The 17,004-nt window shown below is 37.8% G+C and overlaps 1 protein-coding gene across 1 annotated transcript in view; it reads right to left on the bottom strand.

Moving 5' to 3' along the window:
- Nucleotides 1-4,186: 4,186 nt before the first annotated feature.
- LOC119693480 (transcription factor hamlet) overlaps nucleotides 4,187-17,004 on the bottom strand; it is a 78,615-nt gene continuing 65,797 nt past the window's right edge. Inside the window, exon 3 of the mRNA XM_038117082.2 lies at nucleotides 4,187-6,913. Coding sequence (XP_037973010.2) covers nucleotides 6,153-6,893 — 741 coding nt within the window. The 5' untranslated portion in view covers nucleotides 6,894-6,913 and the 3' untranslated portion in view covers nucleotides 4,187-6,152. The remainder of the gene's footprint in view (nucleotides 6,914-17,004) is intronic.

Below are 17,004 nucleotides of genomic sequence, written 5' to 3'. Positions count from 1 at the left end.
TAGTTAGGGTTAGTGGCTAAAAGACGAAATTTTAGAAAATTTATAAGGACATAAATTATTTTGCGATTTCTAGAACTGAAGATTCATCTCTAGAACTGAACATTCTGTATTCAGTGAGTTAACTAAAAAAACTGCTAGGATTCCAGTATTAAAATAGTCTTTTGATCTTTTGACCCTGTAACTTGAGCGCATAAACCAGAGCCACCGTTACGACACAATACGGAATGTATTAAACCGAGCAAAGTATAGGGGTATAAAGAAATAAAGTACCAAATTAATGATTTGGTGTATTTCAACCCGGCATCTGGGTAATGTTTGCGAAAGGTCAGCTTAATAAATACGGCTACTTTGTACAGACTTCTGTCGGCTACTGTTATACATTCACTTGAATATTATACAACGTTTCGTTTCAGGTTTGCGCTTAATTAAACTCTTTGATTAAAGTTTGCGAGGGAAATTTCAGAAACATGTTCACGTGTTGTCATGATACCTAGGATATACTACCTAGCATAAATTTGCAATAAATTTATAACACCAGCACCATTGAGTTCTAAATGTTATACCTACTTACTGCAATGTAAGAGGAGCTAAAACTAACGTAACCTCTCTCACGAACTACAAAAATTTCAAGCAGCGCCAAAAAAAACTCCTTACACCGCAACACGTCGACAAGCTAATCCCGTGGCGCGTAGTTTTTCAATAAGCTATAAATAAGGCGGCGCAACCCGTGCAGCCGCACGCGCCGCTAACAAGCCGCGGCGTTGTGCAACCGGCCCCACCCTGCCCGGCCATGGCGGCGGCGCAACTCGACTAGTGAAGCGTTTAGATACTGTCTATGTTACTATGAAAAAAGAAAACCTTATTTAATGGGCTAATATAGAGCTTCCACTATATTATTGCATTTTCGACGTTCCCTTATATCTGGTAAGTAAAGTTGGTATGGTGTTTCGAATGTAAAAAAAACCAATAATAAGATGGATAGAGTATTAATAAAAAATACACTTTTATAAGCCAAATACAGTGTTTAGCATGTGTCAAAGTTTTGGTGGTAAGCAATGTGTGTTTCGATAGTTTAATGTCATAAACTACGCCCGCGAGCAATGAAAAAGTTCCAGTTGCATTGGAACAAAATTACTCCTAAACGGAAAAGACTACCTTAATTATTTATATTATGCCATCTGCAATATTGAAGTACATTTAACAGCGCTTCAGATCACGTAATATTACCAAATAAAAACAAAAAATATTTAACTCTAGATTAAATGTTTAAAAAAATGGTGGCATCTGGTGTCCACACTTTGTACGTGGAACTTTTTCTTTGCTTGTAGGGTATTTAATCCGTTGTGACTTTATAAAATAGAAACTGAAATATGAATTGATTTACCGTGAGGCGCTATTCCTGCGATGTGTCGCCGCGCTGCATTGTTTTCTGTATATTTCATAATATATTTTATCAGGGCCATGCCATGTCAAATATATGAAAATAAGGCCCCGCAGCAATAAGGCCTCGCCCTGAAATCCGTAAATTGAAGGAGTGCATCTTTTATCATTTTGAATTCACCTATTTTGTACCTTCATCGCCGGTCATTATAGCCAATGAAAATATACTTTACTAGTAACTACTTATACTACAATGTATGTAAAAGTATTTAAATATATACCTAAATTACTTTTAACTATCGCTTCTGTAATTGAATCAAACGTCGGGTTCACTTAGTAATCGCCGTTTTTCATCGTTTTACGACTCCATAGCAGAAATTATTAACTATTAAACAGCTTCGGAACCTCTTTGAGCGAGGACATACATAAATAAAGAATCAATTAAATATTCTATTAACTATAAGGACTTATTTGCTACTTTGTCAGATGCTATTTAAAATAACTAATTATAAATATTATTGCGTTGGAGCTAATGTAGGCGGTACTTTTAATATTGATAAAATTATTTACTACATAATATAATTAATTTTAGTTGTACACAAATGGTACAGTGTAAAAGTATTTTAGTTAGGTAATATTAGGTATTGAGACTAGGGTTTTACACTGAGAGAAAAAGGTTGGCCACTCAGTCGCTTCCAGGTACTAATTATGTAACTCAAGAAGACTCCTTTCTTTGAACCTTAAACCAAATCTCATAAAAGATATCTATCTAAGGTTCAAAGAACACACCCATCAAGTCAAAAGCATACATTTTACTAAAACGAACTATCTTATAACTTGGGCCACACCCCATCAGATTCAGTTCTTGTCCGACCTGTGTCCACAATGATATACTTACTAGATCTGGACCAGATATCTACGTAATGACATTTCGTGATAAACCCACTCGCGGGATGGTATATCGGCTTTCAATGAAATCTTTGGCGTGCGTTGTCATTGTATGTCTGTGTTTGCTGCGACGATCACTCTGATATCTATTCGTGATGATTTTACTGTTTAAGATAGTTTTTAGAGTTTGAGCTAAGGTTTTGAATGAAATCCTCGATAAGTTTGTGTCTACCATACTCTTGAGTTTGTGTTTCTTTTCATTGCGGTGTGCGGAAGGGATTATCAAACTGGGCCATGTTTGATTGTGCCTAACACCTCTGTCATTTTGGTTTGAACCTTGAACCTTAAATACGTCATACTCTTCATAGGCCATTTTAGCATCGTAATACGAAGTTCGCAAAAGAAGTGACGCTACAATACTTATGTAAGTTTATTTCATATGTGTGTGCAAATAAAGAATATTATATCTTCTATCTATCTAATCAAGTTCACTATGGTGACAAACACTAGTCCGGCTATACTATTCGTCACTGACACGTTAAGAAGAACATCATGACATCGTATCAACAATAGCTGCAATACTTGTCGAAGAAATAGACAGTGCATGTCTCAACTCCTTTATATTTCTCGTGTTCCGAGCACAATTCATTCCTCACTATTCACACTTATTCATCTGTGGCTGGTTTAGTTCCTGAGACGGTCGAGGGCGGCGCTGTTTGTCACAAATTAATGGTAATAAAGCATAATCATACCGTAAACGCAACTCGTGACGAGCCGGGCGCCGCGGGCCGCGCGATTCCAAGATGGAGGATGCTTTTAAATTTCGAACTGGAGTAAAACGGACTTGGCAAGTTATTGCAACGGCTTTTGGTGTGGGTTTTTGTAGAGCGGAAGATAAGATTTTTATATTTACAATTACTTGTATAGGTACTAAAGATTTAAGTGAGGCTTTGATTGACTAAAATAAAGAAGTGAGCTTACCTAACAATATAAAATATTAATTATATCCAGGCTATTGTAAGTTTCATACCTAAGGGCTGATTTTTTAATAGTCAGATAAGTGTTACCTTAGGAATAAAATCGTAGCTCTAATCGTAATCGTCGCATCTGAATGTTTGTATTAGACAGTGACAGCAACAATTTTATTCTTCAGATAACACTTATCTGAACATTGAAAAATCAGCCCTTAGAAGGTTAACCCAGAGTGAGAGGCTGAATAACCTATAATTCAGTAAGACTTAGGTTGGGTACATTTACTTAAGAGAGAAAATGGTCATATCCTCGCTTAGCAAACCAACACCGCGCAAGTGGAAAATTTGCGGTTTTTACATTTGAATGCCATTGGATTCAGCTTTTAAACGCGTTTCGACCCATCCAATTAGATTGTTGCTTACGACGTTATACAACAATTTTAAGGTTTGGCCATTTTTATCACAATTTACTTAAGGCTGTTGTGACTGTATAAGTTTAAGGTATGATGGGACTGACATGTTCTCTCATTGAACAAAGTCCCAAATTAATAAATAAAGATTTAAAAAAAAAGTTCTGCAACTTGTGCGTTGAATTCTTTTGTACTAAAATACAGATGTGTGGCTGTTTGGGGAGTTATAGTTACTGTCTTGTAATTGATATAATAAGAAAAGGCCTGTATCTAGCAGTATACTATTGGCTGATGATTGATTATTGGAAGTTTTGAGAACGTCTTTTAGATATTCGGATGGTAATTTATTTGAAACTTACCTACTTATTCCGTATAAGTTGCATTTGTCTGTATACTAACATGGTGTCAAAAGCCCTGGGTTCGATTCCAGACCCAGGCAATATATTAAATATTCTAAAACATTGCTTGGTAGTTTCCATTCCTACTCTGTAGTATTGACTAATATTATATTAGGTATGAAATAAAATATCAAATAACTTTAATTAATGTTATTTAATTGGCTTTGACAAGCTGTCGGTGACCCTTGAACGACTATAGGTAGGTTGTATCAAAAGTATAAAATGACAATTTTAAATACTATTCTTAATGTACATAAAGTTAAATAGCTTCTTTATAGTGTCAATGTTTGGTACAAGTATGTAGCTATGTCATGGCTTTTCAGTTGCATTTCTAACCAACTTATTTATATATATATCTATATATTGATTTATTATGTTTGAATTTATATAAAATGTAGAGTAAAAGACCAACCTAATTAAAATATTCAAATTTCATTCCAATTTTGATTTATGGGTTAGAAATGTTTGCAACTTCATTTGAAATATTCACATTAAATGAGTTAAGTAAGATTTTTTCTGTAAGTATAAAATATAGATTTCCTTCTGATACTTAGTATACACTATACATGTTCACAATATTCAAACATGTAAAAAGTATAGGATTATACTCGTATTGTACTCCATAAATTGTAATACATTCATTCCATCACATCATATTTTGTCATATAATTTAATGTCACGATTTTTGTAATTTAATGGGTACTTCTAAGGTTATTTTAATTAATAATTATGTTTGTAGTATATTTGCTGAATGTGATTCGCTATATTTTTAACATACATTTTACACTTTAACATTATTAGAGATCTATCTATACTTAAAGGAACGTTTTAAAATACATTCTTTGAAAGAAACTTTTGTGATTTATTGTAGTTTAGATTGAATCGAATTAAACATAAACAGTTGAAGCTAGAATATAAATAAATCACAGTTTAAAACCTAATTTTGAACACCATTTTGGAAGACAAATGATAGTGTGGTATCATAATCATGTGAAAATAGATTAATTATAATTATTTGTGTTTTGTACATAAACTTAACAATTGGAGCTTTGAACGTTACAATCACATTTGAAAGAGTTCCGGGATAATCATTTACAAAATATAAAATCTATTTGATTATAAATAGATAACTAACTGCAATGTGATTCTGTAAAAAACATCATATCCTCATCGACGAATGTAAAATCATGAGTTATCCATATATTTTATTTGAAAACTGACATTTATGAGATTCAACGATGAGCCTACGATGAGTTTCTTACATAATCACGTAGCTGTTGCTGCTATAACATGTATTAAACTTCAGTTTGAAAGCTCCTAATAAGTTATCAACGACTAATATAATCCGGATATTTCAAATTTTAAAGTTTACTAATAATTTACAAAAAAATATATCTATTATATTTTCAATAATCAACAAATTATGCATATTCATATATTGGTAACCGGCGTTTCTTTTCAGACTAATAATACTAAAATATTTAATAACTACTAAAGCGAAATGTTTAAAACAATTAAGAAGATAATACAATTATTCATTAACATTAAATTTATTATAGCAAACACTCTAATGATATATTTTACTTATCGCCACCTTTTAAGATGGAACTCTAGTATCTTTACATTATCTTCTATCGGTAGTCAAAATTCGGAACAAAACGCAATCTTCTTAATCCTTACTTAATATTTACAAAAAAATACAATATACTCTTTATCACTTTACCTTAAAATATAATTACTTACGGATGCAAATTTTATTCAGATCATTTATTTGTTATAGTGAACTTATCAAGGTGCAGAACAGGCGAGGAAAAGAAAGTTTATAATCAGAATAATTTGAGTCTATAAAACTTAAGACAACAGTAACGGTAACATTTATAACTATAGGTTGGTATAGAAAGATGCGAGGAAAACGGAAGACAAGATTACACGAAAAATTCCATTTGTGACGATATCGGTAAAAAGATTTTCATTACAGACACACCGTTCTGTTCTCAAGTTCAGGCCACAACTTCTGTCTACAGCACTGTGTTTCACAACATTTTTATTATACGAATTTTCATTTGGATGCATTGACCAGATAGAGACGGAGGGCGGCGCGGCGGTCAGGTGTGGTCGGCGGCGGCGGCGGGGCGGCGCGCCGGCGCCACGCGGCCCATGAACGACCGGATCTCCTCGAAGTACGTCTCGTCCGGGGACCGCCGCCGCTCGTCGCCATTCTCCGCCTCGTGCTTCTTCAGGTGCCGGTCCAGGTTGGTCTGCTGGCCGAAGCAGCGGTCGCAGTGGCGGCAGCGGAACGGGCGCTCCTTGTTGTGGATGTTCCGCACGTGCCGCTGCAGGTTGGACGAGATGGAGAAGGAGCGCTCGCAGTACTTGCAGCGGTAGGGCTGCTCGCCGGTGTGCGTGCGCAGGTGGCGCGTGAGGTTGGCGGAGCGCGGGAACGCCTTGCCGCAGTAGGAGCAGGTGTAGCGGTCGCGCGCGCGCGGGGCGCCGGCGGGGGCGGCGGGGGGCGCGCGGGGGGCGCCCGGCGACAGCAGCGTGGCCGCCGCCGCCGGGAGGAACGGGTAGCGGCCGAAGGGCGCGGGCAGCGCGAGCGGCAGCCGCCGGCAGAACTGCAGCAGCGCGGGGTGCGCCGGGTGCGCGGGGTGCGCGGGGTGGTGCGGCGGCGGCGGCGAGGACGTGATGAGGTTGCAGTTCTCGTCCTCGAGGCGCTGCGGCCGCTTGTGCGTGACGCGCAGGTCGAGCGGCTCGTCGCGCGGCTCGGGCGGCGGCGAGGCTCGCGGGGAGGCGAGGCGGCGCGGCGCCGCGTGCTTCTCGCGCATGGCGGCCGCCGCGCACGCGCTCATCGGGCTCGCGCGCCACCCACCTGCAACAACACACACTGTCAGACACCGCAGCGAACACCCATCCACTCCGACTAAGGACATAATTGGCAGCGAGGCTAGGTCGCTCGCTCTACTCTACATCTCAATACGGGCGAGTGCCCGGCAACAAGGATCGCGAGACGTTGCGCCACGACTCACGACACGGAGGCGGCGGCTGATCGATGTCGCCTGCGCCTACGCGCGTCTCGTCACCCACAAACTTGTTGGTTTGCAAAATTGGAGCAATTGACTACCGATTTCATTACATCCTCCCATTTGCGGCAGTATCGATAGCGGCATGTTTTTCGAGCTCGTGCATCTGCCCACGGTGGTATTATACAATTTTCCATTAGGTTGTTGTATTAAATTGGACAAGTTTATTCAGTATGATGGATGGCTGGGCGCGCCACACGACGGATCCGGCGCTGATACCGCCGCTACAATCAACATTAGCTCTCATTACACCCAACACCCGTGATTGATTGGTTACTTTCAATCTTTTATAAGCACAACAAAGACCTTTATGTTACATATTTTATGGATTTAGTTTATTTGAGGCTTGAATTATGTAAGTAAATATTTGTTTACTTATTAAAATATCAGGTTAACTATCCTGTTATCCTAAGCATCCACGTTTTCATTCAATTCAAAACAACAATCCGACTTTAAAATTTCCAGTAGGCATTCAATTCAGAGTATTCGTTCCATTCACCGGTTCGCCCTAGTAGGCGCAGGTCCGCATAGCATCAAATTTGTAGCCGCACGCCCGACAGACTTAAAGCTAATTTGCACCAAAAGGAGGCTCCACATAAATCGTTAGAACAAGGGCCGGCCAGGCATCGAACCTTATACGGCGAGCTCGTGAGTGCGCGGCGTGCGCGCGCTTATGATTTGTAAGCTTTGAAAGTGACGAGGGTTGAGAGTCATTGGTCTCTCGAGCACAGCACTAGCGTGAACAGTGACGATGTTTAAGAGAAAAGTTGTTGGTCTGATAATAAATCACGGTTAGCTAAAGTAAAGCGATGAGGAGTAGAAGAAAATAGACCTAAATAAACTTTCTCAATACACTAATGACAAGCGGTGACCAGTCCGAATCCGAAACTTTTGGCACTGTAACTATGAGTTTCATCAACGTCATACATTAACATACATATGATTACTAACTAGAGTTTCTCCTAGACAAGAAGGTAATCACATCTCCAATCAAATGTAACCTACTGGTAACCCGAAATTAAAATCTCCCAAGAACAATTTGTGGAGCAGTGATTATGCCACCGAGCAGCAAAAGCTACCATCAGCGGCCCACACGCTGATCGATAGTTAAATAATCGCTGTACAGGTTACAAAACGACCGCTAACCGGCGATTACCCACTCTCTCAACACTAGAAAGAAGCAATAGCGTTAGTGTCGGTATTTAGGGTTCCACAGTAAATGGTGGCCGCGCAAATGGTTCGGGCTGGGTAATTTGCACCGGTGCAGTACTCCCCGTTGGAGGCTGCCATAATTTATGACCGGTAGAAAACGTGTTCGTGTACAGCGGTAGGCGTAAACTGCTGATGATGATGTCAAGAATGACATTTAAAAATTGCATTTCATAAAGAACCCTCCATCTGAAAAGTAGCGACTTGATTGTAGCTTATGGGTCGAGTATTCATTGGAGGAATCAATTGTACAAAGTATCTCGGCCATAAAGCAATACGCAGCACATCACACGAACTTCTAATTGTTCGTAAGTGGCTGTAATTAGTGTATTGGACGCGCGAGGGGGGCGCGGGGCGGGGCGTGACGCGGCATGCTAATGTAAACAAGCTGACCAATCACAGGCGTCACGCGCCGCCGCCAGCGGTGATATATTCCAATCTCATTCGCCGCAACCGTTTAAACTTCGAATTAACGCATCTCGCATAGATCACCATTGGCCAGTCACGTAAAGGGAGATATTAACACCAATAAATTATGCTAAATTGACGTCGACTGTACGTTTGTACGTATGTAAATGGATGTTTATTGAGATTTAATATCAGATGCTTTTATAGGAATGCTAGGTATTGACTGCAATTTATTTAATGGTCGGATGCGATGGCATGAAGACATTATACAACTGCTTGGGTAATTGCTAATTTATTGTGCATCGCGTAGGCTGTTTATGCTCGGGTGCTAATATAAATTAATCTCGTTAATTAAGTTAAATAAAAGTGTTTGGAACGCAGTATCGTAGTTATAAATTGCATGGACAGGGACATTTATACGTCAATTCTTAAGTAAATAACTAAATACTTTAGTATTTCTACATCAGTATTGAGTAGAATATAAACTAGAGTTGAGATAATCCTATTGGTCAATAATACTGACAGTAAGGCGTGTTATGCAAATAATGTGTGTTACGCTCCGTAGCCGTGACGTATGGGACTCACTCATGTCCATCCATAGAGGAGGAGTCTACTCTGTAACCAACGTAGCGTAGCCGTGATGTTACGGTTTAACGTCAGAGTTCAATAGCATAATGTAGTCATGGGCCATATTTATACTGGACCGAAAAGAGAGATGTTATAAGTTAAGTGTATCTTGTCTCTGTCTGTGTTCACGGAGCTATTCATCGACAGTTTTTTCAAAATCGATTGAAAAAAAACACAACACCTTTTCACTTTTTTCCTTCTATCACTCTGAATTATTATGATATCATGCGATAGCAAAATATCACATACCAGATTGAGAAATACATACATTTTTAAATTATAGTATGTAGCACAAAACACAACTACCAATGACAAATGACGGTAGCTTCACGGTATGCCTCGTGACTAGGCGGTGCTTCGCAAATGAGTAAAGCACATACCCACAACACAGTAGGTATATAGCCCACTTGTTACTATGAAGTTAATACATACCGTTATATACTTACCGTGGCGTCGTGAAGACACGCTTAGTTTAATGTTTATGTAAATAGATACGCTTTGAGTGCATTGGTTGGATGGTATGGTAGTAGGGGGCTTTATGTATCAGCTGATGGATCATAATAATAATCATTATGTTGGTTTTGTGTTGATGTAGGTACATCATTATTATATTTTATTATGTTTATCTAGGTACTATAGTGACGATGATACCTTGATACTACGTTTAGCTGTTAAGTTGTTTTAGTGTCTATTCAAACACTTGGTGATTAAATATTGTAAAACGAGATATTATTATGTACGAATGGTGAATAGCTATAATATTATTATCCTTTCATACCAATACATTTAACATAACTTTCTTATTGTTAGAACCGAGCAATAAATGCTCTATTTCTCGGCTCTTAATGTCTTCATATCGAGCTGGCGAACTTTTTGCTTATGTACTCGTATGTGACAAACTATACTATGTTACTACAGCAATACTTGAGCAACATTCCGTGAGCGAGCAGAAGGGATTCACACGGTTTATGACGTTTTTTCGTCGACTATTCAACGTTCCTTTATCGATATATTTCACATCACTATTTTAGGAAACCTGTCGCCTGGTGTTATGGTGCGATATGACGGATTGCGCCGCTGTCAGTAGACGGCAGGTTACACATAGGCATTTTTGTAGACACTCGGTTTACATAATGTAAGTCTTGGAACAATGTAACGAAATGTTTACTTGCGGACACGGGTTTATGTTAAAGTATCATGTTTTTTGTAATGGTTTCGTTTATATAGTTATACGTTGTTTTTTATAATAGTTTTTTACTATTCATATTGATTTCTTATGAACCTCTAATAAATTATAAATTTAATTCGTATCATTTATCTTAAAATAGATTATAAAATGTATCTTATTACAGTTTTATTAGTCCAGTTTCGACATACTTGAACAATCTACTCTTGATCGGCAATGCGATCTTTAGATTTCAGAACGAGACACTAGAATACTAAACCGTCTTAAGTGCACCAATAAATAATTGAACATAGCTCGCAGCTATTAAACAGCAAAAAATGGTCCAGAAGCATTTAGCTTCGTAGGCGCGTCAGCTGAGCAACGCACTTTATAAGTCGATCAGGGAAATATTTTGGTGCAGCGCTAACATCACTATGTGGACCACTGGGCCGCGGAAGTGTGACAGTTGCCATCGACACGACAAGAAGAAGAAGACTATGTGGACCAATCACATGGGTCGACGGAATGCCGCGCATTTTAATGTGAGCATTTAATACACGTCAGTGACCAATGAGCGATGGCGCCGCCGCGCAGGCGCAGAAGATATGGCACCACAGCACGTGGGAATCGGGCCGACTCGCGAGCGACGTGAGAAAGATCTTTTTTCAGTTTTTCGTCACTTACAACTCACTTAGCGACTGGTGTGCCTATGTCGGCGCGAACATGGCTGCCTTGTCACAGCTGACGCGAATATCCGCTGCCGTATCCGTTTCGCCTATCAATTAACTGGCTAAGCTTTAAGATGTTTATGGTAAAGCGATCTATTTTCCTAATGAAGTTCCTTTATATATTTACAGTAGGTGTATATGTATAGCTTAGAGTGAAATAGGTTGTGGATAGTTTTATTAAAAAAAAACTATACTAGGTACTTCGTGTATCAAATACGCACATGCCATTACGTCATCAGACTCCACTAATACGTCTTCGAAATATTTTTTATATCCGTTTATAGATACTTGATGTAACCATCCAGTCAAATTATATTACTGAGAATAATAATAATGTGTTTCCCTACATTATCTGCAAGAAATTGTATGTAGTACGTGCAGGAGATAACGAAGCTTGCTGCGCTATAATTTATAGTGCACCATTATAGAGTGTATTCCACAAACGTGCAACATTTCATTTGCATTGGAGATGCGGATTTGCGGTGACATGTCCAGATTGTCCAGTATTAACATGATGTATCGCGCTTTGATTGCGCGCGCGCAGGCGGACTACGGATTTGTATAGCTTTAATATTGTTATGAAGATTTAAATAAGTAAGTTACCTATATTTGGGTAGATAAAACTCGTTAAATGTAAGATTATCTCTAAGTAGGGACTCAGTATCTAGATTCTAGAGCTTATTTTGTAACTAGCATGTAGCTGGCTATTCATTTTCGAGTACTCTAGGTACACGCGTTTCCAAAATGATAAATTTTTGGACTAATAAAGTAAAGTAGTTGAAGCATCCAGAAAGCATTAATATAAAATTTAAAATATAAATTCAGAATTGTAGACCCTGCTTTCCAAAATAAGTTAACAGAATAGCGCTGCTCTATTCCACAATTCCGATCCGAAATCCTAAGATAGCGGGATTCGCCGTCACTGTAATCTCATCCGGGTATTTGTAGTACATTCCTGTCCGGCTGGGCGTGCAGTCAGGTTCTACATTTGGCGTGCATATCGCCGACGCAGTGGACGGTGCGTGGGCGGTCACGCTTTTATCTCGGCGACAATACTAGCGTCCTATTGCATTTTATTAGACGCGGTCGGACAGATTAAATAAATGTTAGTGTATGTGGAATTGCGAGGGAATATTCGATTAAATTGGTGTTATAGCATCTTGAAAGATGATACTTGCAGTATGAAATAATTACAGGTATCTATGGTTTAGGAATTCGTACTTAAAGCCACCGTTAGAACAGTGAGTAGATACATATACCTAAGCACACGTACCTATATATGTTTTATGCACCGACCCAAGATACTAAAAATATCAGCTTACAAAAAAACAGAAACACACTGTACATAACCTACAGTCTATATTTTTTTGTTAAAATATTTTATCAATGGATCTCATAGCTTTACACATGGCCTGAGCCAGTTTTTTGGTTGATTAGTAATTACACACGTATTATGTGTAATGAAATTGAGAGCAATCTCATGCATCAATTGGTAATTATGATGAAACTAAACAAACGTTACGCAATCAATGAGTGTGCATGTACATTCTAAGAGTATGTATGCATTTTTTATTAGGTCGTAGTGATTCTGAGAAATAACAATAATTTTTAACGATATCTTTCATCATAATAACCTTAGCTTAGCTTAGAAAACTGACCCCCTGACAGCATCGTTTTATTACAACATTTAATTACTTAAAATCAAAATCACCACCAATGCAAGGAAACTAAAAAAATATATATATTTTAAATCTTAAACTATGAACAGCTTATCCAAAGACCAAAGATCGATACTGGACTATCGTATACAACACTAATTATAGTGAAAATCTCGTGTTTGTTATTTTATTAACGGGTAATATACAATTATCATAATTGGGGCCTCTCCTATTTGTAATTAATTGCATGTGATGTTTATTTAAGTAATCGAAATTATCTAGATTTAGTCTTGTCTGACTGGTTTTATTGAAGAAGAGTAGTAGATAGGGTTTCTGCTCGAGAATTCTCGAGCTCGAGAAGATTCGAGAAATTCGGCTTGGTTCGAGACGAGAAAAAAATCTGAAGACTCGAGAATTTCTCGAGCCTTGAGATAAAAATTGAAAAATATTCAATTCGAATTTTCCTGAGCCGCTTTACAACACACACGCATACCATGCGCGTGTATTATGATTTATTATGTTTCATCTCCATTTAAACTAGTGCTGTACTGATAATTCCAATGAATGATTAAAAGATAACGTAGTAATAGTTACGTAATGTTTCCTAGTTCAGGTGGACCAAAAGAAGTCATCCGACGTTGTTTGGCTCTCATTTTTTTTCTAAATGAAAAACTTCGATTCTTTTTTTAGATTATGTTTATTTGAACCTTTACAATATTATTTGTTAAGTCGAGAAGATGATCAGATGATATCGGCCAAATGGGCGCCGTCACAATTGATTGCCATACGAGCTCGTTTTAAGGCATTTCTCATCACTTCAGCGAAAACTTCGGGCGAGAGATTCTCGCACTCGTATCGAGTGTTGTCCTTAAGGCTTAAGGGCTTCAAAAGACACGAACTTATACACATAAACACGGGACTTAAAAAAAACTGTCTGAAACGGTTAAATCGGGCGATATTGCAGGGGAAAATTACATATAAAACGAAAAAAAAAGCCAACCGAAAACTGAACAAACACAATTATTCCACGTTCTTGGGGAGTATATCACTCCACGGCTTCTGAACTTGTATTCTGCATATGTCTAGTACATTTGCACAAAATATGAGAGCAACTTTCAATAGGGTAATTACTTTTCGCCCACCTTGTACTAGTAATAAGTAGCTAGCTAGACAGCTAATTATGGGTATTTTCTTTGTGATAAAGTTGACAAAGTAAAAAAATGAGATTTTGTGTTTTTTTATTTCAATTAAGGCTTTTTTCTAAAGGTCTTCTCAGAAAGGCTCGAGACTCGAGAAGACTCGAGAATTTGGGCTCGAGAATTCTCGAAGCTCGAGAACGAAAACAGGTCGAGAAATCAGAAACCCTAGTAGTAGACTATTTTAAGTCTGCGTTGTAAATGGTTATAGTGCTATTTAGTTTTTTTGTGAATGAATTCTGTATAAATGAGTGTTTTTATTATAAATCAAAATATTCCACTGGACTTTCCACGATAAATAGTGGGAATGTGTTTTAATCTAAGATGCAAGTAAGACCTAAACATTTCCTTCAAATGGGCTAAGCTATTTTGTCATGAAAGAGTGGCAGACATCAAAACAAAGTTTTGCTTTTATGTTATTATTAAGATACTATTCATACAAATAGAATACTTTTAAATTATTTTTCCTTAATGAATCCTACGCGCACTGTTCGTAATATTTGACAAGAAATAAAACCGCAAAAAGCAGCCTTACGAAACATATGCTAATATGTATGTATTTAAAATTAAATTAGATGTGTGTTTAAAGTTGAAATTACATCATGGTTACTTCCAAGTATGTTCCAATGTCCACCTTGTGCTTTGAGTACCTAACGAGAACTTTAGAGACGCGCTTTTTAGGGTTCGTGAGTGAATTTATCCGCCAGCATCAGAAATGTATACTTAAACTAAAACCATCTAAAACTCTACATAAGTACGTATACTACCTACATAATTCAACTTTGTTGTGCGCCTAATGTGACCGAGCTTTAAATAAACATGGTGCATTGACTAGCTATAACAGTACACTTCCGAGCAGAGACTGTGGCGGTGTCGCCGGAGCCGCTTCGCTCGGAAGTGTACTCTAAAAGAAGTTAGCCATGGTGGAAGTCATCGAATTTAGGGAAGAGATCATCATTATAATTTATTTATTTGAAATTCACGCGATCACCTCTGTTCCCCGCCAAAGTTTTATTTTGACAGCAGGTCTATAAGGGCTCTGCAAGCAGCAACATAAAATAATGTAAAAGTTTATTTATGAAGATTTTAGATAATTATTATGATTCTAACGTTACAGTGTCTCAAACAATTCGAACAAATGCGAACTACAGAACCATCTAACATAACAAGCAACGGATGTTACCACAAATTATTCATAATGGATTACCCAAAATAAACTGTCAATTGATACGATTATGGACATGACCACAGGCACCTGTCAGACACAACCAATCACAGATTAAACCAGCTGCCCATAAGTATGGGTTTGTTGGGTAATAAACAACGGGTCTTGTTGAACTAAATATTCCAGATAAATCGGATATGTGGTGGAATCTTAGTTTCGTAGACGTGTATTATATAGTAAGTGTCATGGGCAATTTTTTATTAAGTACATAAGAATACCTAACTATATCAATAGTAAAATGTAGCTACTGCCACAGGTAGATAAGCAAGGCGTAAAAATAGATCTGTTACGTACATACGAGTAACTTACGATAAATTGAAATACGGAGTGGAAGGTAAAGACGATCCAAAAACTGTCAACATGAAAGTTAAGTGAGTGTTCTCGTCAACATAATCAACCGCCAATATTCGTCCCCTGCTAATCATAAATTTTTTTTTTTCGTTTAAAATTCGTTTGGCCAAAATAATAAAAAGATACCCACCTAAATAAATAATTCTCAGTGAAAGCAATAACCCAAGATGAGTTTGCTCAGTACGTGGGCATCCACCGCCTTCTTGGGTCCGGCTAATCACTGACAACTTGTTCCGTGTGACCCAATTCACTTTTAATTGAGTTACCAAAATTGCTCTTGCTCTGTTATTTTTATGGTGATAGATGTTGAATCATTTTTATTGATTACAATGCAGATGAGATTCAGTTTTAATTTCCGACATGACAAAATATACTTATAAAATTAGTTAATTATGTTTTTATTGATCTTTGTTTATGTAGAGATTGTAAATGAGTGATATGATGTGCCTTTTATTCAATTCATTCAGTGAATATATATATATATATATATATATATATATATATAATATAGTTTTATTTTGTGTAGTTTATTATTAAAAGTGATCTTCTAGAAAAACGAAAAATAAAATGAAAAATAAAAAGAGCTGCTAATTAAAAACCCTTGATGCTCGCAATCTACTTACTATAACTGCATGCATAAACTGAACCGCCCATAAAAGCCGAACGGATGTTTTTTCCATTGCCATAATTTCCTCAACACTAATGATCAGTCAATACTCAACATTCCTAGCCCTTTTCTATTCAATTTTCGCGCAAAAAAGTGTCGATAACCATCTTGGCCTCACACTTGTTCTAGTTTTGTTCCATTTTATGGTAATGAAGAGGTTGGCATTGTTGTGGAGATGAAGTAGTGTGTGACCCTGCGCGGGCGCATGTACTCATGACGTCATGTCCCTTCGACGTGACATGATACGGGCACCGCGGGGCGTGAGCTACATACTAAAAAGGTGCGAGATGGCACTGCCCTGACATAAATTATAATAACGGTATATTATTATCCATGAGTTTATTCTAATCTAAAGTCTTTGCTAGGATGAGAGCTTTCGTTTGGTCTTAGTCTCTCCAGAATCAACCAAGAAGCACCAACTCCACTGCAACATACGATATTATAATGGGCCACAACACTCTATCGCCAATTCCTTGTCTTGCTTATTCCTACTATCGATTGAATAAGGTAATGCACAATAGGAATAAGGACATATATAATTACATCATGTTGCAATAGAGTAACCAATTATTTAATTCAAGAGCGTTGCGTGTCCTGGATAAAGAGATTATGCCTCGTCCATAAAAAAACGGCTGACATATCGACA

The sequence above is a fragment of the Plutella xylostella genome, chromosome 3 (genome assembly GCF_932276165.1).
Source record: "Plutella xylostella chromosome 3, ilPluXylo3.1, whole genome shotgun sequence".
Lineage (NCBI taxonomy): Eukaryota > Metazoa > Arthropoda > Insecta > Lepidoptera > Plutellidae > Plutella > Plutella xylostella.
Note: the sequence above shows the minus strand (reverse complement) of the source record. Positions and strands in the feature narration are given on the sequence as shown.